This window comes from Panthera pardus, unplaced genomic scaffold (genome assembly GCF_024362965.1).
Source record: "Panthera pardus isolate Hobbes unplaced genomic scaffold, ASM2436296v1 HiC_scaffold_21, whole genome shotgun sequence".
NCBI lineage: Eukaryota > Metazoa > Chordata > Mammalia > Carnivora > Felidae > Panthera > Panthera pardus.
Window position 1 is genome coordinate 70,204,969 of NW_026526777.1, and position 23,645 is coordinate 70,228,613.

The window sequence follows — 23,645 nt, forward strand, 5'->3', positions numbered from 1 at the left end:
AAAATTTCAAAAATTAAGGGAAAGGTCAGCTATCTGTTTATTCAACGAAGTCTCTTGGTATAATTAAAAGTTGGCCTCTGGTTTTTTCATTTTTTATTTTAATTCCAGTAATAGTAACATCCAGTGTCTTATTAGTTTAAGTTGTACAATATAGCGATTCACCAACTCCATACTCACCCCATGCTCATCATGACAAGGGCACTCCTTCATCCCCATCACCTCTTTCACCCCTCCCACCATTCACCTCCTCTCTGGGAACCATCTGTTTATTCTCTGCAGTTAAGAGCCTATTTCTTGGTTTGTCTCTCCTTTCTTTCTCCCTTTGCTCATTCGTTGTTTCTTAAGTGCTACATGAGTAAAATCATATGGTATTTGTCTTTCCCTGACTTTTCTTAACCCACTAATCTCAGGCTCCATCCAGGTCATTGCAAATGGCAAGATTTCAATTTTTTATGGTTCAGTAATATTCCAGTGTGTGTGTGCGTGTGTGTGTGTGTGCGTGTATGGATATACATATACACACACGTACATACATACTTCTTCTTCGTTCACTCATTTGTCAAAGGACGCTTGAGCTGGCTATTGGAAATAATGCTGTAATAAACACAGGGCTGCGTGTGTCCCACGGAATTCGTGTTTTTGTATTCTCTTGGGTAGTATCCAGTAGTGCAATTACTGGATCATAGGAGAGTTCTGTTTTTAAGTTTTTGAGGAAACTCCATACTGTTTTCCACAGGGGCCGCACCCATTTGCATTTCCACCAACGGTGCAAGAGGGTTCCTTTGTCTCCACATCCTCGCAAACACTTGCTTCTTGTGTCCTGGAGTTTAGCCATTCTGACAGGTGTGATGTGGTATCTCGTTGCAGTTTGGGGGAGCATCTTTTCATGTGTCTGTTGACCATCTGTATGTTGTCTTTGGAAAAATGTCTGGTCATGTCTTCTGCTCATTTTTAAACTGGGCTTTTTTGGAGGGGGGGGGATGTTGACTTGTATCAATTTTTTATACATTGTGGATACTAACCCTTTACTGGATTTGCAAAACATTTGTAAATATGTTCTCCCATCCCAGAGGTTACCTTTTAGTTTTACCGTTTCCTTCACTATGCAAAATCTTTGTAGTTTGATGTAGTCCCCAAAGTTTATTCTTGCTTTATTTCCCTTGGCTCAGGAGACATAATGAGTAAAATGTTGCTATAGCCAAATTGAGAGAAATGATGGCCTGTGTTCTCTTCAAGGATATTTTATGGTTTCAAGTCTCACACTTAGGTCTTTAATTCATTTTGAGTTTATTTGTGTGTATGGTAGAGAAATTGGTCCAGGTTCATTCTTTGGCATGTGGCTTGTCCACTTTTCCCAACACCATTTGGTGAAGAGACTGCCTTTTCCCCACTGGATAGTCTTTCCTGTTTGTGGACCATACAGTTATAGATTTATTTCTGGGTTTTCGGTTCTATTCCATTGAGCTATGTGGCTAGGTTTTACACCAGTACCCATCATACTGTTTGGATTACTACAGCTTTGGAATAAAACTTGAAATCTGAGATTTCGATACCTCCAGTTTTCCTCTTTCGCAATATTGCTTTGGCCATTCAAGGTCTTTGTGGTTCTATACAACGTTTAGGATTGATTGTCTAGCTCTGTGACAAATGCTATTGGTATGTTGACAGGGATTGCATTACATCTGTAGATTGCTTTGGGTAGTGTACACACTTCATTTATTTTTTTATTTCTTTTTAACTTTTTTAGTGTTTATTTATTTTTGAGACAGAGCATGAATGGGGGAGGGGCAGAGAGAGAGGGAGACACAGAATCGGAAGCAGGCTCCAGGCTCTGAGCCATCAGCCCAGAGCCCGACGCGGGACTCGAACTCACGTACCGCGAGATCGTGACCTGAGCTGAAGTCACACGCTTAACCGACTGAGCCACCCAGGCGCCCCAACACTTTAAAAATATGTATTCTTCCCGTCTATGAGCATCGGATGTCTTTCTCTTTGTTTCTGTCAACTTCAACTTCTTTCATCAGTGTTTTACGGTTTCCAGAATACAGGTCTTTCAAAATTTGGACCCCGTTTTAAAAAAGCTTTCAGTTCTCTATTTTGCCTCCACCTCTCCTAACCTGTGAAATCTCCAGGAAAGACCCAGTCTGAGTTTCCATGACCAAGTGTGACTGGCAGGGAATTCTCTGAAATGGTTGAAAATTAAATCTATAAACGTTACCACAATGACTTCTCACCTCACATCTGTCAGAATGGCTCAGTTTCACCACACAGGAAACAAGGGATGCTCAGGGTGTGGAGAAAAAACAACCCTTGTGCACTGCTCATGGGATGTAAATTGGTATCGTAACAGTGAAAGCCAGTATGGACGGGCCTCAACAAATTAAAAATACAAACACCATAGGATCCAGTAATTCCACTACTGGGTATTTATCTACCCAAGGGAAATGGAAATACTAATTTGAAAAGATATATGCACCCCTATCTTTATTATAGCCTTATTTACGATAGACAAGATATGCAAGCAACCCAAGTGTCCACCAATACATGAACAGACCACGCACACACACGCACATACACACACACACACACACACACACACACACACACACAGTGGAATATTACACAGCTATAAAACAGAATGATCTTGCCATCTGCAACATCATGGGTATACCTAGACGGCTGAGGCTAAGTGAAATAAGTCAGAGAAAGACAAATCCTATATGATTTCACTTCTATGTAGAATCTAAAAAGGGGAACAAATGAACAAACAGAGAAGAAGCAGAAACAGACCCATAAATGCAGAGAATTGACTGTTGCCAGAAGGGAGGGGAGGGGAGGTGAGGGGATGGACAAAGTGGGTGAAGGGGAGAGGGAAGTTCAGGGTTCCAGTTATAGAATGAATAAATCACAAGGCTCAAAGGTACAGCACAGGGAATCTAGTCAGTGGTATCGTAATAGCATCATACATTAACAGACGGGAGCTACGCTTATGGCAAGCATCGTGGAACATCCAGAGTTATTGCATCACATATTACATTGTGTGTCAGGTAGACCTCCGTTTAAGTAAATATACCAAAGTTAAGGTTTCTATGTTATGAGTGGAAGTACTAACTAGAGATTAAAAGATTAAAAGTTCCCAAGGCCAACTTTGTTCCTCCACTGCTCTTGCCTTATTTAGGTCCATAATAACTAGCAAGACCTTCCAAGCCTTCAGGGGCATTCAGCTACCCAAGGAGAGAGACTGCGAACAAAATGGTCCTGGTAGTTGTGCCTCTATTTCTCTATATGCTGCCTGAATATTTTCTTCCCAATAGGCTCCCACTCCTACATCACTCTTCCACACGGTTCAGTGGCATTCTCCAACCTTTCAATCTTTAGCCTATGAAGGCACACACTCCTACAACAAGGATGGGCTCAAATGACCGAGGGTAGGAGCCATGTCCTGCTCCTGGAGAACAAGCGAATTGGGAGTCTCAGTCATCCACACAGTCACCTCAACATAGGCATGTTATCACCTATCCAGATGAAGCTCCCTTACTGATTTGACAAGTCAGTCCTACCCCTGCCCAGCCCTACAGGTACATGGAAAAGGCATCACAGATTTAGGAAAAGAGGTGGAGTGAGGAGACAGCTTGCCTCGGGCCATACATCTCTGTTGTTCAGAATCTCCATCTCCCACCCCCAATTCTTTGAGAGGATCTAAGCCATCCTCCCTAAGTTGGGGTGGAAGTCAATGATATCATACTTCTATTTGCTGTAAACAGACTCTTCCCAGCAGCGCAAATGATTTTTAATCTCTCTCACCAGAAAATCTGAGGTATGCTCACACCTTCAATGAAACCAACACACACAGGAGCAGAAACCTGGTCACGACCCTCTTGAACTCTCTATTTGAATATGCCTTTCTAAACAACTCCCCGAATCCTGGGTCCTTCATTCCTGTCTTTCACCTTTATCTCACTTGGCATAAACCCCCACATTCTGACATCTTTTCTAAAACTCATTCCTATCCAACTCAGTGTTGTTCTTCTTGAAACCTGGTCTCCTCTGCTAATACGATTCTAACTCTCCTTCACTGTATTCATTAGACCCACTCTCCAGCTTTCTATTATTAAAACATTTGCCTGCAAGATGAAGACAAAAAACAAAGAAAGAAAGGAAAGAAAGAAAGAAAGAAAGAAAGAAAGAAAGAAAGAACCCGAATTGAAATCTCATTTCTGTCACTTATCATATCCAAATAGGTCACTTCAATCTCTTTTGAGTTTCAAATTCTCCATGGAAACAACCATTGGGCAAGGAGGTTAAACAGAGGTTGAAGTACCAGAGGGTATTTTGATGAATTAATCTCTGAGGTTCCCTAAATCGTGAGATTCTAAGTGCTTTTGATTTGGCTTCTGGAAAAGTGGAGAGTCCTTCACTGGCAGAAGTGGAAAAATTAATGGAAAAAGAAAAAGAAATACCAAGAAAACCAGAGAAGAAAGTAAAAAGGCAAAAACACAGGACAGAAAAGTCATGGGAAAAACATCTCCAAAAAAAGAAAAAGCTTCCTAGAACTAGTCAAGGGTACTAGCCCAAAGGGAAACCAGACTGGGAACTTAGGCAACAGAGAATCATATAGCAATATCCTCGAAACAGAGGCTGAATTTAATTAACGTAACATGGTCTACAACTAGATATCCTTCCCTTACAGAAAAATTATTTGTCTCAAGAAGAGGAGATATCACCATATCTAAGGCGCTGCCTGACGAGATCTTGCTTATTATGTGAAAGCCGTGACACCATGGCCATAGCTGACATCCACCCTAAAATCTCTGATGGCAAAAACAAGGGACTAGTTACCACTGCACTAATTATTTTGTTAGCACTAGTGGTCACATATATAAGGGCAAATGCTTGGAGTAACCTGGGTTCTTAAGAAAACCCTAAATTAGAGTTCCGACATCCTTACCTTTGACATTCTGAGTTGATCTGCCCTAGGATCCGGATCTTCATCTCAGTGCTGCTGAGGAACCAGAGAATGGATGTGGAAGCTACACAAGCTGACGGGCAAAGCCCCCCAGCTACCCATTAACTATGGAATCATGGGGCGAGTAATCCACCTCCCTGAACCACACTTGCCAAAGAAATAAAAAGTAGGCTACAATAACACAGCTACTTTGCAAAGCTATGCAATGACTATATAACTGAACAGATGTTACGCATAGGATATAGTGTCTAGTCCAGGGTAGAACACTCAACAACTGCTTTTGTTCTCTGCGTTCCCTTAGGAAACACATAATTTTCACTTCATTCATTTCATTTCCTTTCATTTCATTTAATTCCTTTATACTTTTGAGGATGAGTGCGCACAGAGAGAAGGAAAGATATCCCAAGGAGCCTGTCAGCGCAAAACCCGACGCAGGGCTTGAACTCACAAACCTGAGTTGAAATCAAGAGTCACACTCTTAACTGACTGAGCCCCCCAGGTGCCCCAACAAATGTCATTTTTATTTTTATTTTTTATTTTATTTTTTTTAAATTTTTTTTTCAACGTTTTTTATTTATTTTTGGGACAGAGAGAGACAGAGCATGAACGGGGGAGGGGCAGAGAGAGAGGGAGACACAGAATCGGAAACAGGCTCCAGGCTCCGAGCCATCAGCCCAGAGCCCGACGCGGGGCTCGAACTCACGGAGCGTGAGATCGTGACCTGGCTGAAGTCGGACGCCTAACCGACTGCGCCACCCAGGCGCCCCACAAATGTCATTTTTAAAACCCATAAAAATCCTACCTGGTTATAGAGTCTTCCTCAGCATTCTTATCTGCTCCTAGAGAAGAAAGCAAAATACATGTTCAATCAACAATCGAAAAATATAGGAAGTTACAAGTGTATGGCTTATGATTTGTTAAAAAGTATTCCTTTGGGACCACACCTGGAAACCACACTACACTGAATGGTAATTATACGATTGGTAGGGATAAAGCACTAAGATATCTTACTTTCTCCTCTTTATTGACAAAAAGCAAAAATAGGTTTTATCGGAATTTGACACCTACAGGTGAACTGATGTTTACAATGACCATCACCGACCGACTCTGTGACACTGGAGGAAATTGGTATCGTTAGGAGAATGATTATCATGAGCTGACAATGTCAAACTGAAACTAGCATGATTTTTCTGGACTTCCACTACTAGAGGAGTTGAAAGAGAGTATGTTTATTTTGCTCTAACACAGCAGAACTTCCCTAGCCCCTCAGTAGAGACTGTTCAATTTTAGGATGGAACACCCCCTCACAAAGTGTGCTCTATAGCTATTGTCCTTTGCAGCATGGCCAAACCATAGCAAACACACTCTCCCTGACCTTATTTCCAATGGCAAGGTAAGTAAGAAGGATTTGGCATTCCACTTTGATAAAGTTCTAACCTCTTGGGACTGTCTCCTTCCATTGCTAGAGAATCTATCTACACCCACCGCACATCACAGAGGAGGATGCTCCCAATGTGAGTGCTATGTACTGGTTCATGATGTCATTTTTCTCAACCCTCCCCATTAGGTGACACACATCTAGAGAAATCATGCTTTTTTTCATGGAAGGCAGAGGTCATCAGATCCTCTACTGAAGAGCAACAAAACAAAACAAAGGGCAAAGAATGTCTTGAATGCCTACCTTCAATGACCAGGGAAGTTTAACTTTCTAAACATTCAAAGATATCCACTGTATGATTCTAGCTATATGACACTCTGGAAAGAGCAAGGCTATGGAGGTAAGGGTTGGGGTGAATGTAGGGATAAAGGGGCACAGCACAGAGGACTTTTAAGGCAGTGAAACTCTTTCACACGATACCACAAAGGTGGATTCACATCATTACACATTTGTTAAAACTCAAAGAATGTATAACACCAAGGATGAACACTAATGCAAATTAGAGACTTGGCCTCAAAATGATGAGTTAGTGTCCATATAAAATGCACCACTGTTCTCAGGGTGTCTGGGTGGCTCAGTTGGTTCAGCGTCCAAGTCTGGATCTGAGCTCAGGTCATGATCTCACAGTTCATAGGATCAAGTCCTGCATCAGGCTGTGTGCCGACAGCACAGGATTCTTTCTCCCCTCTCTCTCTGCCCCTTGGCTGCTCACACACATGCATGCTCTCTCGCTCAAAACTAAACAAAGGAACTGAAAAAAATATACTACGAAAAATGGACCACTGTCGTGCAAGATGTTGACAACAGGGGAGGCTAGGCATGTACGGGGGTATGGTATATGGAGACTCTCTCTACTTTCTATTATATTTTGCTGTGAACTTAAAACTTCTGTAAAAAATAAGGCTTATTAAATGTATAGAACAACACCAACAACAAGACATGGTATCCACTGAAGCTACTCTTAGTGTATATTAATGCAAGATACAGTCACCTTGAAAATGAAGATAGAGATCAAAGTAACAAATGTCATTTTTACAAATCCATAAAAATCCTACCTGGTTATAGTCTTCCTCAGCATTCTTACCTGCTCCTAAAGAAGAAAGCAAAATACATGTTAAATTAACAATCGAAAAATAGAGGAAATTACAAGTCTACGGCTTATGATTTGTTCAAAAGTATTGCTTTGGGACCACACCTGGAAACCACACTACACTGAACGGTAATTGCACCATTGGTAGGCTTAAAGCACTACGAAATCTTACTTTCTCCTCTTTATTGACCAAAAGCAAGAATGGGTTTCATCAGAATTTGACACATACAGGTGAACTGATGTTTACAATGACCATCACTGACCGACTCTATGACACTGGAGGAAAATGGTATCGTTAGGACAATGATGATCATGAGCTGACAATGTCAAACTGAAACTAGCATGATTTTTCTGGACTTCCACTATTAGTTTTGAAAGAGAATACCTTTAGTTTGCTGTAACAAGGCAGAACTTCCCCAGCTCTTCAGCAGACACTGTTCACTTTTAGGATGAAACATCCCCTCATAAAGTGGACTCTATAGCTATTGTACTTTGCGGTATGGCCAAACCATAGCAAACAGACTGTCCCTGGCCTTATTTCCAATGGCAAGGTAAGAAGGAAAGATTTGGCATTCCAGTTAAAGTTCTAACCTCTTGAGACTGTCTCCTTCCATTGCTAGAGCGTCTATCTAGACCCACCGCACATCACAGAGGAGGATGATCCCAATGTGAGTGCTATGTAGTGGTTCATGATGTCATTTTTCTCAACCCTCCCCATTAGGTGACACACATCTAGAGAAATCATGCTTTTTTTCATGGAAGGCAGAGGTCATCAGACCCTCTACTGATGAGCAACAAAACAAAACAAAGGGCAAAGAATGTCTTGAATGCCTACCTTCAATGACCAGGGAAGGTTAACTTTCTAAACATTCAAAGATATCCACTGTATGATTCTAACTATATGACACTCTGGAAAGAGCAAGGCTACGGAGGTAAGGGTTAGGGTGAATGTAGGGATAAAGGGGCACAGCACAGAGGACTTTTAAGACAGTGAAACTCTTTCACACGATACCACAAAGGTGGATTCACATCATTACACATTTGTTAAAACTCACAGAATGTATAACACCAAGGATGAACACTAATGCAAATTAGAGATTTTGCCTGAAAATGATGAGTTAGTGTCCATATAAAATGCACGACTGTTCTCAGGGTGCCTGGGTGGCTCAGTTGGTTCAGCGTCCAAGTCTGGATCTGAGCTCAGGTCATGATCTCACAGTTCATGGGATCAAGTCCTGCATCAGGCTCTGTGCTGACAGCACAGGATTCTTTCTCCCCTCTCCCTCTGCCCTTTTGCTGCTCACACACATGCATGCTCTCTCGCTCAAAACTAAACAAAGGAACTGAAAAAAATATACTACGAAAAATGGACCACTGTCGTGCAAGATGTTGACAACAGGGGAGGCTAGGCGTGTACGGGGGTATGGTATATGGAGACTCTCTGTACTTTCTATTATATTTTGCTGTGAACTTAAAACTTGTGTAAAAAATAAGGCTTATTAAATGTATAGAACAACACCAACAACAAGACATGGTATCCACTGAAGCTACGCTTAGCATATATTAATGCATGATACAGTCACCTTGAAAATTAAGACAGAGATCAAAGTAACACAGTAGGGGGACTGTCTCCCATATGGAAGTATATGAAAATACATAAAGCAAAATACAAAAATACAAAAGTTATTTGTATACTTAGGCAAGAAAACAATTGGTGAATATGATCAAATATCTTTTAACTATAAACAGTGATTCAGCACTATAGGAATCAAACCTGGGTTTTCCATATAATTAAGATATTTTATTCTAATTTTAAGTCGAAAATCACTATGTTGATCGTATCTAAGAATCATAGTGAAAGCTTAGCCACATAAAAAAAGATTATAATGAACTAATATTGCCCTAGCAATCTTTGTGCAAATACCTACTTCATATGGATGATGAAACTGAAACCAGTACCATGGTAACCATCATATTACTTGCTAGTAAAATAAAATCTTAAGACAGCACCAAAAATTAAGTCAGGGCTATAATTCCTATGCAGAACAGGTTTCATCCAGCGGGCCAAAGATGGCTACCCTCCGAACATCCTACTTGAATGACTGGCCCTTGGTGGTTCCCTGGGATCTTGGATCTCAGGAGGGTTCCCACCATTCCCTAGCTGGTTAAGAGTCGCTCACTCTGCCTAAGTGCTGGTACAATCAATGTGCTTCAGGCCGTACACTTGATTTCCTTCTGGAAACCTGGAATTTGGGGACATGCTAAGGAGAAGATGCCTATGTGATTAGCATCTGATGAAACCTCGGGCACTGAGTATCCATAAGCCTCGTACTGGCAGACAACATTTCACTTCTGCTGCCCTAATTTCATGCTGGAGGAATTTAGCACATCCTGCTAACTCCATAAAGATAGGATTCCTGGAAGCCTGCGCTTGGTCTCCTCTGGCCTTCACCCCATGCACCTTTCCTCTGTGGTGATTGGCCTTTCAGCCTGTCCCCGTACCAAACCATAGGCACGAGTACAAGTATATGCTGAGTCCTGTGAGCTCTTCTAGTCAATAATCAAATCTGGGTGTCGTTGGGATGCCTCTAACACAACTGCATTATATGAAATTTTATTATTTGGGTTGATGTCTTACACGTGGTTACAGTCAGAAGGTTATGTCACAGAATACCTTTCCTGGAATCTCTTTTTCTTGATATTTGCCTTGAAAATCCCTACATTCCTATATATCCATTTGAAGAAAGGTTTAAAAGGAATAGATGAATTCATGATGTCAGAAAGTGTGAAACAAGCAACAATCCTATTTTACTCAGAAGAAACAAAAAAGAGAGAGAGAATCCTGGTGATTGCCCCTATGTTCTACCATATAAAAGTTCTCTCAAATATGAAAAATCAGTTAATTTTATCCAACTAACTAGGACTTAGTTCATTTTCCTGTCAGATAGGAATCAAAGAAGTAACAGGGGTCATTCTAGAACAATCAGAACTATCAGAATATGAAAACACACTGCTGTTCATAGTTTTTTTTGTTTCTTTTCCTTAATTTCTTAGAAAATTAAAAATATCGTTCCCCTAGTAAAGGCAGTTATTGCCAAAATAAAAGTCAAAAATACTGCATCCAAAATGTCAGATGAGTTATCTTGATGTCTCCCTATCTGACCCTCCTTCCCATTCTCTTATTTTGCCCTAAATGTTACTACCGTATGAAATACCCCCATTTTATATGGCATTAACGTATATACATTTATCGCTGACTACAAATGCTTATGTTCATCCATGGTAGTTAGGACATAACTCTGCATCATCAGCTAGGTCAGTCCTTAATGTCTTCGCAACAGTGAGGATAACAGTAAGAGTGGGAACATTTTGGGATACTACTCTGACAGATTCTGGTACTAGAAGCTCACCTGATAGTGTTGCTGCATTTCAAATAGTCTGCTCTTCCTTTTAAAGAAGGAGTGTATTTTACCACCTTCCAGTAGAAACACAATACACACCGGCTTACTTTCCTTCATTTACTCCCTGTAGTCTCCACCGTTCTCATCATTCCCTCTTTGGCTCTTCTCTTATTTCCTGAGGTTCCTTAGGCCTTCCAGTATCTTGAAAGGGAACTAGTCATTTAGCTCCTTTGGTGGCACTCTCAAATTAATCTGTTGCTGACATCACATATATGCAACTTATCTCCTTTTCACATCTCTTTCTCTTTCCTATGCACTTAACAGGCGGTTTTCTTTAGATATTAGAATATATCAGTGTTCCTGTTTTAAATCAACATTCTGTCAAATAACCTTTGACTAAAATACTGGTCTTACCTTCTACTTGTCCATTTAATATACTTTGCACTTTCTGATCCGCAGCACCAGAGAAATGAAGAACATATTTGTTGGGCTTCTCACACATACTCTGTTAAAAGTAGCATTAGTAATGAGTTGCGTGAAGACTTCCTAATCCTTTTCCAAGAAAATATCTGAATTTATGATTTTAATAACAATCAGACTTACAAATAAGAAAAACGTATTGAAAACCAAAACATTTAAATACCTCATATACGCTCTCTTGATTCAGCGTACCTTTGAATCTTCATTTGGCTACTGACTCTCTAAACTGAACAAGGAAGGCCAGAATACTTTCAAAGGCAGAAGCCTGACTTGTATGCAGATTTCAAAAAGGAACTAACAAAACACCTTCCTTTGCATTCCCGACCAAAATAAAAGGACATTTGAAATAAGTATTGAAACAAATTCTTTAAAAGTATACTCGCTATAAATTAAAACTGCTTCTAATAACATGGCAGACATTTGTTTCAGTGTCAATTCATACCTCACATGATAAACTTTGGAGTATACCATGTTGGGTATAAACAAAACACTGTTGTAGCTGCTGCTTCCTTTAGGTAAGCAAAGGCTTGACCTTTTTCTTGATGAAAGAAAGGTTGGATCGAATGGCAAAGTAGTAAGAAAAACTTTTCTTAAAATTACGATTAACTAATAGCAAAAAAATTGTAGATATACGTATGGAACTCTTCAAAATGTGTAGTAAGCATTCAAACGGCAAGTATAAGAACATTTATGTCTTAGTCACCTAAAATGTGCCAAACACTTATTCCAGTATGCACATTTTCTTTTCTACACACAACAATCATAATGATTATGATGATGGAGTGGGTCTTCCTACATCTTGGTCACTCTAAGACATTGGAGTAAAACGATGATCTGTGGTCCTCTCTGTCCGGAATGTCCCTCGCCACGGTCTACATGACCGGTCCTTCTCATCTTTCACTTGGCACCTTTTGCCACTCTCAGATCTTTTCTGACTACCAGAATTCCCACTCCCACTCTCATCCTCACCCTCACTACAAACGCCCCCAATATTCTCTCAACTAACAGTGTCCGTTTTCTATTGATGAAGCCTTTATACTGACTTATAATGGATTGCTGTTGACTTACTCTTCTGCTCCGACCACTACAACCTGACCCCTCCACTTGTACACTCAGTATCTGCCTGCTTCGTACATACTCAGCATACAAGGACCAATTAATTAAGGTCAAAACATTTACACTAATCTCACTGAGAAGATCTCAAAAGTGCCAAATCACTATACTGTTGACCTTTGAGCAAAGCAAGAGGTACGGGCTCTGATGGCCATGCAGTCGAAAATCCACAAGTATCTTTTGAATCCTCAAAAACAAAATAAAAATAAAATCTCCTACTGAATTTCCTACTTCAAAAGCAATTACACTTAAACATAAAATATATATATATTAAAAACCAAAATATTAAAGCAGAAGCTCTTGTATATGCTCTCTAGATCTAACCTACCTTTCAGCCTCATTTGGCCATTAACTCTGTAAACTGAGCATGGAAGGTCAGGGTTAGGATAACGGATGCTGACCTTACCAACAATATAAACAGTCGAGTAATGCATTTTTTCTCTGTTATATGTATTACATACTGTATTCTTACACTATAAACTAAAGAAATGTTACTAAGATAATCGTAAGGAAGGGGTGCTGGGTGGCACTGTCGGTTCAGGGTCAGGCTCTTGACTTTGGCTCAGGTCCTGATCTATACCTCCTGGGTTCAACGCTGGCAGTGTGGAGCCTGATGAAGATTCTCTCTCTGCCCCCGCTTCCCCTCCTCACGTGCTCTGTCCTCTCATTCTCTGAAAATAAACAAAAACAAGAAGAAAAAGAATATCATAAGGAAGAGAAAATATATTTACAGGATGGTACTGTATTTATTGGAAAAAATCTGTGCGTCAGTGGACTCCCACAGTCCAAACCCATCTTGTTCAAGGGTCAACTGTATACCTATATGATGTCTCCACTAAGAGACTACTGGAACTTATCACAGCCTCAAATTAGAAATACAAAAACCCATTCTAACTTTCCCATTCTTTTCTGGACACTATGGCCATTTTATTGGCCTTCGAACATCTTCACATTGAAAACAAGTATTCTTGCGGATCCTGGGTGACTTAGTCGATTGGCACCCAACTCTGAAATTGTGAAAAGGAAAGTAAAAGGAGGCAGGAGGAATTAAGATGGCAGAGGAGGGGGATCAGAATTTCCCTTGTCCCTCAAACACAGCAGTATTGAGGTCACAACACTCGGAATACCAGGAATACAGGCTGCAGAGGGACAGAATAATCTCCACAGGTGCAAACAGACAGCTTGGCGGGACAGAAGGGTGTGTATGCGAATTGGGAGAAATAAAATGGGCAGCACAGGCTGGAGTAGGGGAAGTCCTTTGGTGGAGAAACCAAAGGAAGATAGAGAGAGAGGCTGTGGGATGTGTATTTGGATATGAGAAAACCTGTCCGGACCACAGACCAAGGAGAGTTCCAGAGAGCCAGTTTCTACTTTGCAAAACAGCCTTAGAAGCTAAAAAACAGAATTTTCAAGGTTGCCAGACTTTCTCTAGACCAGAGCTGCCACCTCCCATGCCTGGTGGGGAGGGAGCTCCCTCTAGACTTGGTAGCAATCCCAGGGCTACACTGGGGGAGAACACCTTGAGTATGGTGGAAAGAGGAGGTATTGCAGCCAGGTTGCTCGCACACCCCGGTTTACAACTTTAATTACCTTTCCCCATACAAGGCAACAATGGGCAGATTCCAAGGATTAGAACATGAGTATCTTGGGGGGTGGGCATTATTCTGACACAGATAACATTGCCCAGGAGTGTCTGGGAGCAAGTACTATTTGAACGTAGAAACCCCTCCCTCCATAGGTACCCAGGGAGAGTAAGAGACACTTGGTCGGCGGGGGGGGGGGGGGGGGGGGGGGCGGCCACTGGAGTCTCAGGGGGGCAGAACCCTTGAGTATCTGCACCATGTCCTGTGTTCCTTTCGCCCTTGTCCTCCTCAGTCTGCACAGGTGACAGCCGACCTGCCCTGGGTGGAAGATTGGTGGGGGACCTCTCAGCTCTGTTCCACCCCTTCACTCACCTGGCTTTGTGTTCTACCTGTTCCTTCCCATGCCAGGGTGTGTGTGGCCCAGGCAGGGCTGACTCAGCCACCCTCCGTATCCAAGAGCCCAGGACAGATGGCTACCATCACCTACACTGGAAACAGCAACAGTGTTGGCAACCAGGGAGCAGCTTGGTTGTAGAAACACCTGGGCTATGTTCCCAAACTCCTGACCCAAAGAATTATAACAGATTTTAAGGGATCTCAGAGAGATTCTTAGGCTCCAGGTTAGGCACCCCAGCATCTCTCTCTCTCTCTCTCTGCGGCTTGAGCCCAGAGATGAGGTTGAGTATTACTGCCCAGCACGAGGCAGTGGCTTGGGGCCTGCATTGTGCTCGGGGCTCACAGGGAAGGGAGATTAAAACCCACGGGCTGCCTGCACCTATTCACTGCCCAGAGCCTTCCTTGTCACTGTGCCTAGTGGGTAATTGGCTGCTGAGTTCCAGGGATGTGTCCGTGGGGTGGGGTGGTGGAGGGTGGTCATGCGTGGCCATCCTCTCTCTTATGGTCTCCTGGAACTGGGTGTGTTGCCGCACCTCCATTTCTAAAGTCCTGAGCGTGGCCTGCTGACTCAGCCGTCCTCACTGTCTGGGGCTCTTGGTCAGAAGATCACTCTGTCCTGCACTGGAAGCATGTTAGTTCCTAGGACCAGCTTGCCTAGGGAAAAAGCTCTCCCCTCAAAACTCTTGCTCACTCCCAGTCTCCTGCTTCTACATGTACACCCCCAAAGAGTAGACCCAGTTGATCCCTGGGTCCGATCTTAGGCTGAGGGTAACTGGCTTGTTCCAAGGAGGGCTCAAGTCTGCCAGAGTGGAACACCCATGAAATATGCTGAGAGCTGTCTCTCTGTCCCTGAGGACACATCCCTGCATTGTCCTCTCCCCCTAGTCAGGGATGACAGCATGGGAGGAACTGCAGGGTGAGGTGAAGACTGTCCACCCCTCATGACTGCCATAGTGGGAAGCTGGTTGGTCTTGGCCAGTCCATCACTGTCCTTTGTCCTTCTGATGTCCTCAATCTGAAACGAGTGTTGTCTGAGCACGGCTTCCCTCTGGCCCCCCTCTACAGGGATCTCCACCATGGAGGCCATTTCGCTGAGGTCAGGGCTTCGCCACGGAAAAGAGGCTGCAGCCTGAAGAGGAAGCTCGTGGGCAGCAAGGAGACCCCTGACTGGGAAGAGGGGGCAGCGGACAGAGCATGGGGTGCAGTTCTGTCTCTCCAGGGTCCCCTTTGTATAGGTGCCTCTGGCCCTCAGGCAGCAGGGGGTGCAGTGGGCCTGCCCTGCTAGAACCCCTGGGGCACAGTCCTGGCTCAGAGCTCAGATGGAGCTCCCTCCAAGGGTAGGAGCTCCCTCCAAGGGTAGAAGGATCTGCATGTCCCATTGAATAGGGTAAGTGGGTTCCTCAGGAAGCAGAGCTCCAGGGGCGTGTCCATCAAAGCCTACGAGCTCACCTCCCCTCCTCCTCCCTCTCTGTCCGGGTGATCTGCTGTCCATGAATCAGGGGAGGCTCAGTCATTTCCTTCTTATCTGAGGGCACAACAGGACAATGACTTCAGCCTCACCATCCCCGTGTCTCTCTGCCTTTATTGCAGGGCCCTGGGCACAAACTGCACTGTCCCAGGAATCTCAGTGGTGGGGTATCCTGGCCAGAGAGGTCCCTATCTTGCACTGGGTAGGGCAGCATCTTTAGACTGTGCTGTGCAGGCTGGTATAAACCGCTCCCTGGTGCTGCCCCCAAAGCTGTGATGCCCAGAAGTTCTTGGTGCCCACCTCCTTCTGGGATTATGGTTAGGCTTGCCCACTTCGATTAGTTGTGAACCATCTTGCATTCGATGGAAAACTTTGAGTCTGTTTAGAGTGATATATGTTCATTGAAGGAATGACGTAGGAAGTGACCACTAAGGATTCAAGTGTGAGTTCTGTTCCTTAGGAAGTTGTCTTGGTGACTTATCCCATGTCTTCAGTGACTATGGGGCTAAACAGGCTTTTCTGCCTGGTTTTGGACAAGAAATTGACTAACCTCTCTTCAGACAGGCTGCGTGCAGAGGTGACTAAACTCACGTTACAAGTTTGGATTAAACGGACAATTGCCAGTTAAGTGCTTGGGACATGTGGGCGAGCATGGGGTGGGGGGGGGGGTTGTGCTCTTTGGAAGAACCTGAGAGACTGTACAATGAACATGCCAGGAGGGCAGGGACACCACCGCACTACTGTGTATCCCATGTCCCCAGTAGAGACATCCAGCCCCTAGACATCTGTGCTTTAAGGAAAACAAAAGGCAGGCACACAACGTAGAACTGAGAAAAGAATGTCCATGATAGAGGCTGACTGGTACTGGCACGAAAACACTCAGATCAGTGGAACAGAACAGAGAGCCCAGAAATGGACCCACAAACGTATGGCCAACTAATCTGTGACAAAGCAGGAAAGAATACCCAGTGGAATAAAGACAGTCTCTTCAGCAAGTGGTGCTGGGAAAACTGGACAGCGACATGCAGAAGAATGAACCTGGACCACTTTCTTACACCAGACACAAGACAGAGTTTGGGATTGGCTGTGGCAATGGTGGGGGGGTGACAGCTGTGGTGACAGTGGTCCTAGCATGGACCTCAGAGCTGCATGGAGGCTCAGGCCTGCTGAGTGAGGTCGTGACCCAGTAATGCGGGGCCAGGCCTCCACACATTTAGTGGTAACAGGACAAGCACCTTGCGAGGACCTTAGGCAAATAATACTTCTGTCTTCACAAGCGCCCCTTGAGGATGGTACTGGAAGGACTGTCACTCCTATTTTAGGCATGAGGAAAGGGACTCCTAGAGGGGTTTGTTGAGCCTGCCCTGGGTCATGCAGTGTGAAGGACAGAGCTGGGCATGGAGCAGACTGTGCAGATACAGATCCTGCACCCTCCCTGATGTGCACCCGTTGTCCTGTCTCTGGGGAATCTCTGTCCTGTTCACCAGGTGCAAGGGGGTGTGTGCAGCATGCCTGTGTGAGTAAGAACTTTGCAGTCTCTGCCTCCATCGATCCTAAGTATTCTCTGGAAGATACATATGAAATAAACACACAATAAAAAGTCACCTAGGAGGAGATCCCCGAAACAGATCACCTGAGCACAGCTCTAGTCAGGGAGCACTTGGGTGGCTCTCTTGGAGGGGCTGACTAAGCCCCCAGCTAAGGAACGTATTCAGGGTAACTGGGGTGCAGCATGGGTCATGGCTGGGGTGAGCAGTGGTGGAAGCAATGTCTCCTGCAGAGGAAAAAGCATATGGATGGAATCAGGAGGTGACAAGGAAAATTTGAGAAGGAAGTGATGGGAGGCCTATGAGACAGGAGCTTTACCTCAATCAACAAGACAACTAACCAACCCAGCAAACTGCAGGGTGTGCTGAGACACAGCTCAGGGCACAGAGTCAACTTGAAGCCACAATAACAGTGTCCTGAGGCTCAGACTTCCGTGATAGGAGATACAGTGAGAATCTGAGTCCTCCCCAACCTCTGTGCCATACACACATCTGTGTGATTTAGGTTTGGAATGGTCTCTAGGAAAACAGGATACAAAAATCAGCTGCATCCTCTTGGCTGCTGTAGACAGCCTTTGAGCAGTTTGGAGCAATTCTGCGTGTATTTTAAAGATGCAACATGGAGGGGCACCTGGGTGGCTCAGTCAGTTGAGAATCCGACTTTGGCTCAGGTCATGAGCTCATGGTCTGTGAGTTCGAGCCTCGAGTCGGGCTCTTTGCTGACAGCTCAGAGCCTGAGGCCTGCTTCGGATTCTGTCTCTCTCTCTCTCTCTGTCTCTGCCCGCCCCCCACTCATGCTCTCTCTCGTGCACGCACATGTGCACTGTTAAAAATAAAAACATAAAAAAGTTTTTTTTTAAAGATGCAATGTGGATCTCCAATGACTGGAAGTTTTACATTGTATCTTGGAATCCCTGGATATGTTCACATTTCTTTTCCATAAATCACAAGTCTCATCAAGATAGCTTTTGATAAAACATTCCTGGCCAAAAATAATTATTTTATTTTATTCCAAAATATCCATCTCTGTGACTGTGAGGATGAGTGAAATTTATAAGTGAAAGAAATCATAAATATCCAAATTTGACCACTACAAAATAATATATATAATAAGCTTTGAACAATTGTTTACTTTTTCCAACTTAAAAATAACACAACGAAACCACATCTCATAACCTAAATTCAACTGGAGGATACTGTCAATATTAGCCACAGGTGCTGGGTTACATTATTCAGTATACTGTTTTAAGAAAATTCCTTTTATTCATTTATTTATTTTTAACACTTATTTAATTTTTGAGAGAGAGGGTGAGCATGAGTTGGGAAGGGGCAAGAAAGAGAGGGAGACAGACCATCTGAAGCGGGCTCTGCACCGAGAACAAAGGGCCTGACACAGGGCTCAAACTCATGAACCGTGAGATCATGACCTGAACTGAAGTGGGATGCTTAACCAACTGAGCCACCCAGGTACCCTTAAGAAAGTTCCTTTTAAGCCGGGGCGGAGGGGCAGCCCGCCGGCAAAGCAGAGCCCCCGAGTCTGGCTTGCAAAAACGGAGGGGCCGGACGGAGTGTGTTCTGACAGCAAGCAGGATTTAACATCTGGAAGGTTATAAGTTAACAGATCTGCTCGGAGAACGGGGGTGGGGAGTGCTGGAGGACAACGGGAGGGAGAGTTGTTGAGCCCCGGACAACAGAGCGCAGCTTGGCGGGGAACAAAGGCGCTCGCCAGTGCCATCTCCCTCACCCATCCCCCAGCCAAAATGCCAAAGGGAACCAGTTCCTGTCAGGGAGCTTGCTTGCACCGCGCAAACACCCAATGCTGTGCTTCTGTGGATCCATCCCTCCGAAGGTCTGACTCCTTCCTGGTGCCGCAGGGCCCCTCACGAAACGGATCTCCAAAGGAAAGTGAGCTGAGCCTGCCCCTCCCGCCCCTGTGCACCTTGCCGATCCACCCCAGCTAATAAGCCAGATCCCCAGCACCACAAGCCTGGCAGTGTGCAAGTAGCCCAGATGGGCCACGCCACCCCACAGTGAATCCTGCCCCTAGGAGAGGGGAAGAGAAGGCACACACCAGTCTGACTGTGGCCCCAGCGGTGGGCTGGGGGCAGACATCAGGTCTGACTGCGGCCCGCCCACCAACGCAAGTTATGCAAGACAGCACAGGGGAAGTGCCCTGCAGTTCCGCACCACTCCAGGGACTATCCAAAATGATGAAACAGAAGAATTCCCCTCAAAAAAATCTCCAGGAAATAACGACAGCTATCGAACTGCTCAAAAACTATTTAAACAATACAAGAGAAAGTGAATTTAGAATAACAGTCATAAAATTAATCGCTGGGCTTGAAAACAGTATAAAGGACAGCAGAGAAGCTATTGCTACAGAGATCAAGGAACTAAGGAACAGCCAGGAGGAGCTAAAAAATGCTATTAATGAGCTGCAAAATAAAATGGAGACAACCACAGCTCGGATTGAAGAGGCAGAGGAGAGAATAGGTGAACTAGAAGATACAATTATGGAAAAAGAAGAAGCTGAGAAAAAGAGAGATGAAAAAATTCAGGAGTATGAGGGGAAAATTAGAGAACTAAGTGATGCACTAAAGGGAAACAAATACTAGAAGAAATCATAGCTGAGAACTTCCCTGATCTGGGGAAGGAAAAAGGCATTGAAATCCAAGAGGCACAGAGAATTCCCTTCAGACATAACGAATCGATCTTCTGCACTACATATGATAGTGAAACTGGCAAAATACAAGGATAAAGAGAAAATTCTGAAAGCAGCTAGGGATAAACGTGCTCTAACATATAAAGGGAGACTGATAAGACTAGTGACAGATCTCTCTACTGAAACTTGGCAGGCCAGAAAAGAATGGCAGGAAATCTTCAATGTGATGAACAGAAAAAAATATGCAGCCGAGAATCCTCTATCCAGCAAATCTGTCATTTAGAATAGAAGGAGAAATAAACGTCTTCCCAAGCAAACAAAAACTGAAGGAATTCATCACCACTAAACCAGCCCTACAAGAGATCCTAAGGGGGATCCTGTGAGACAAAGTACCAGAGACATCGCTACAAGCATGAAACCTACAGACATCACAATGACTCTAAACCCGTATCTTTCTATAATAACACTGAATGTAAATGGACTAAATGCGCCAACCAAAAGACATAGGGTATCAGCATGGCGAAAAAAAACAAGACACATCTATTTGGTGTCTACAAGAGACTCATTTTAGACCTGAGGACACTTTCAGATTGAAAGTGAGGGGATGGAGAACTATTTATCATGCCACTGGAAGTCAAAAGAAAGCTGGAGTAGCCATACTTATATGAGACAAACTAGACTTTAAATTAAAGGCTGTAACAAGAGATAAAGAAGGGCATTATACAATAATTACAGGGTCTATCCATCAAGAAGAACTAACAATTATAAATGTCTATGCGCCGAATATGGGAGCCCCCAAATATATAAAACAATTACTCACAAACATAAGCAACCTTATTGACAAGAATGTGGTAATTGCAGGGGACTTTAATACCCCACTTACAACAATGGACAGATCATCTAGACACATGGTCAATAAAGAAACAAGGGCCCGGAATGATACATTGGATCCGATGGACTTGACAGATATATTTAGAACTCTGCATCCCAAAGCAACAGAATATACTTTCTTCTTGAGTGCACATGGAACATTCTCCAATATAGATCACACACTGGGTCACAAAACAGACCTCCATAAGTATACAAGAATTGAGATCATACCATGCAAACTTTCAGACCACAATGCTATGAAGCTTGAAATCAACCACAGGAAAAAGTCTGGAAAACCTCCAAAAGCATGGAGGTTAAAGAACACCCTACTAAAGAATGAATGGGTCAACCAGGCAATTAGAGAAGAAATTTAAAAATATATAGAAACAAACAAAAATGAAAATACAACAATCCAAATGCTTTGGGATGCAGGGAAGGCAGTCCTGGGAGGAAAATACATTGCAATCCAGGCCTATCTCAAGAAACAAGAAAAATCCCCAATACAAAATCTAACAGCACACCTAAAGGAAATAGAAGCAGAGCAGCAAAGACACCCCAAACCCAGCAGCAGAAGAGAAATAATAAAGATCAGAGCAGAAATAAACAATATAGAATCTAAAAAAACTGTAGAGCAAATCAATGAAACCAAGAGTTGGTTTTTTGAAAAAATAAACAAAATTGATAAACCTCTAGCCAGGCTTCTCAAAAAGAAAAGGGAGATGACCCAAATAGATAAAATCATGAATGAAAATGGAATTATTACAACCAATCCCTCAGAAATACAAGCAATTATCAGGGAATACTATGAACAATTATATGCCAACAAATTGGACAACCTGGAAGAAATGGACAAATTCCTAAACACCCACATACTTCCAAAACTCAAACAGGAGGAAATAGAAAGCTTGAACAGACCCATAACCAGCGAAGAAATTGGATCAGTTACCAAAAATCTCCCAACAAATAAGAGTCCAGGACCAGATGGCTTCCCTGGGGAATTCTACCAGACATTTAAAGCAGAGATAATACCTATCCTTCTCAGGCTATTCCAAAAAATAGAAAGGGAAGGAAGACTTCCAGACTCATTCTATGGAGCCAGCATTACTTTGATTCCGAAACCAGACAGAGACCGGTAAAAAAAGAGAACTACAGGCCAATATCCCTGATGAATATGGATGCAAAAATTCTCAATAAGATACTACCAAATCGAATTCAACAGCATATAAAAAGAATTATTCACCATGATCAAGTGGGATTCATTCCTGGGATGCAGGGCTGGTTCAACATTCACAAATCAATCAACGTGATACATCACATTAATAAAAGAAAAGATACGAACCATATGGTCCTGTCAATCGATGCAGAAAAAGCATTTGACAAAATTCAGCAACACTTCTTAATAAAAACCCTGGAGAAAGTCGGGATAGAAGGAACATACTTAAACATCATAAAAGCCATTTATGAAAAGCCCACAGCTAACATCATCTTCAATGGGGAAAAACTGAGAGCTTTCCCCCTGAGATCAGGAACACGACAGGGATGTCCACTCTCACCGCTGTTGTTTAACATAGTGTTGGAAGTGCTAGCATCAGCAATCAGACAACAAAAGGAAATCAAAGGCATCAAAATTGGCAAAGATGAAGTCAAGCTTTCATTTTTTGCATATGACATGATATTCTACATGGAAAACCCAACAGACTCCACCAAAAGTCTGCTAGAACTGATACATGAATTCAGCAAAGTTGCAGGATACAAAAGCAATGTACAGAAATCAGTTGCATTCTTATACACTAATAATGAAGGAACAGAAACACAAATAAAGAAACTGATCCCATTCACAATTGCACCAAGAAGCATAAAATACCTAGGAATAAGTCTAACCAAAGATGTATAAGATCTGTATGCTGAAAACTATACAAAGCTTATGAAGGAAATTGAAGACGATATAAAGAAATGGAAAAACGTTCCGTGCTCATGGGTTGGAAGAATAAATATTGTTAAAATGTCAATACTTCCCAAAACTATCTACACATTCAATGCAATCCCAATCAAAATTGCACCAGCATTCTTCTCGAAGCTAGAACAAGCAATCCTAAAATTCATCTGGAACCACAAAAGGCCCCGAATAGCCAAAGTAATTTTGAAGAAGAAGACCAAAGCAGGAGGCATCACAATCCCAGACTTTAGCCTCTACTACAAAGCTGTAATCATCAAGACAGCATGGTATTGGCACGAAAGCAGACACACAGACCAATGGAATAGAATAGAGACTCCAGAATTGGACCCACAAATGTATGGCCAACTAATCTTTGACAAAGCAGGAAAGAACATCCAGTGGAAAAAAGACAGTCTCTTTAACAAATGGTGCTGGGAGAACTGGACAGCAACATGCAGAAGAATGAAACTAGACCACTTTCTTACACCATTCACAAAAATAAACTCAAAATGGATAAAGGACCTGAATGTGAGACAGGAAACCATCAAAACCCTAGAGGAGAAAGCAGGAAAAAACCGCTCTGAACTCTCAGCTGCAGCAATTTCTTCCTTGACACATCTCCAAAGGCAAGGGAATTAAAAGCAAAAATGAACTATTGGGACATCATGAAGATAAAAAGCTTCTGCACTGCAAAG

General features: G+C 43.0%; 1 protein-coding gene across 14 annotated transcripts in view; it reads right to left on the bottom strand.

Moving 5' to 3' along the window:
* The window catches only part of LOC109261232 (ankyrin repeat domain-containing protein 26-like), a 101,909-nt gene that overhangs the window by 8,552 nt on the left and 69,712 nt on the right, over positions 1-23,645 (bottom strand). For 6 of the 14 annotated variants that reach the window (XR_008424738.1, XR_008424736.1, XR_008424743.1 and 3 more), the window contains one exon: positions 5,769-5,805. Coding sequence is in view for 3 of the 14 variants with exons in the window: in XM_053909479.1 (XP_053765454.1) it covers positions 4,949-5,002; positions 5,769-5,805; positions 11,310-11,397 (179 nt within the window). In the remaining 11 variants the exon portion in view is untranslated. Of the gene's footprint in view, positions 1-4,948; positions 5,311-5,768; positions 5,806-11,309; positions 11,526-23,645 lie in introns of those variants that run through there. The other 8 variants (XR_008424742.1, XR_008424740.1, XR_008424739.1 and 5 more) reach the window with 5 other exon arrangements.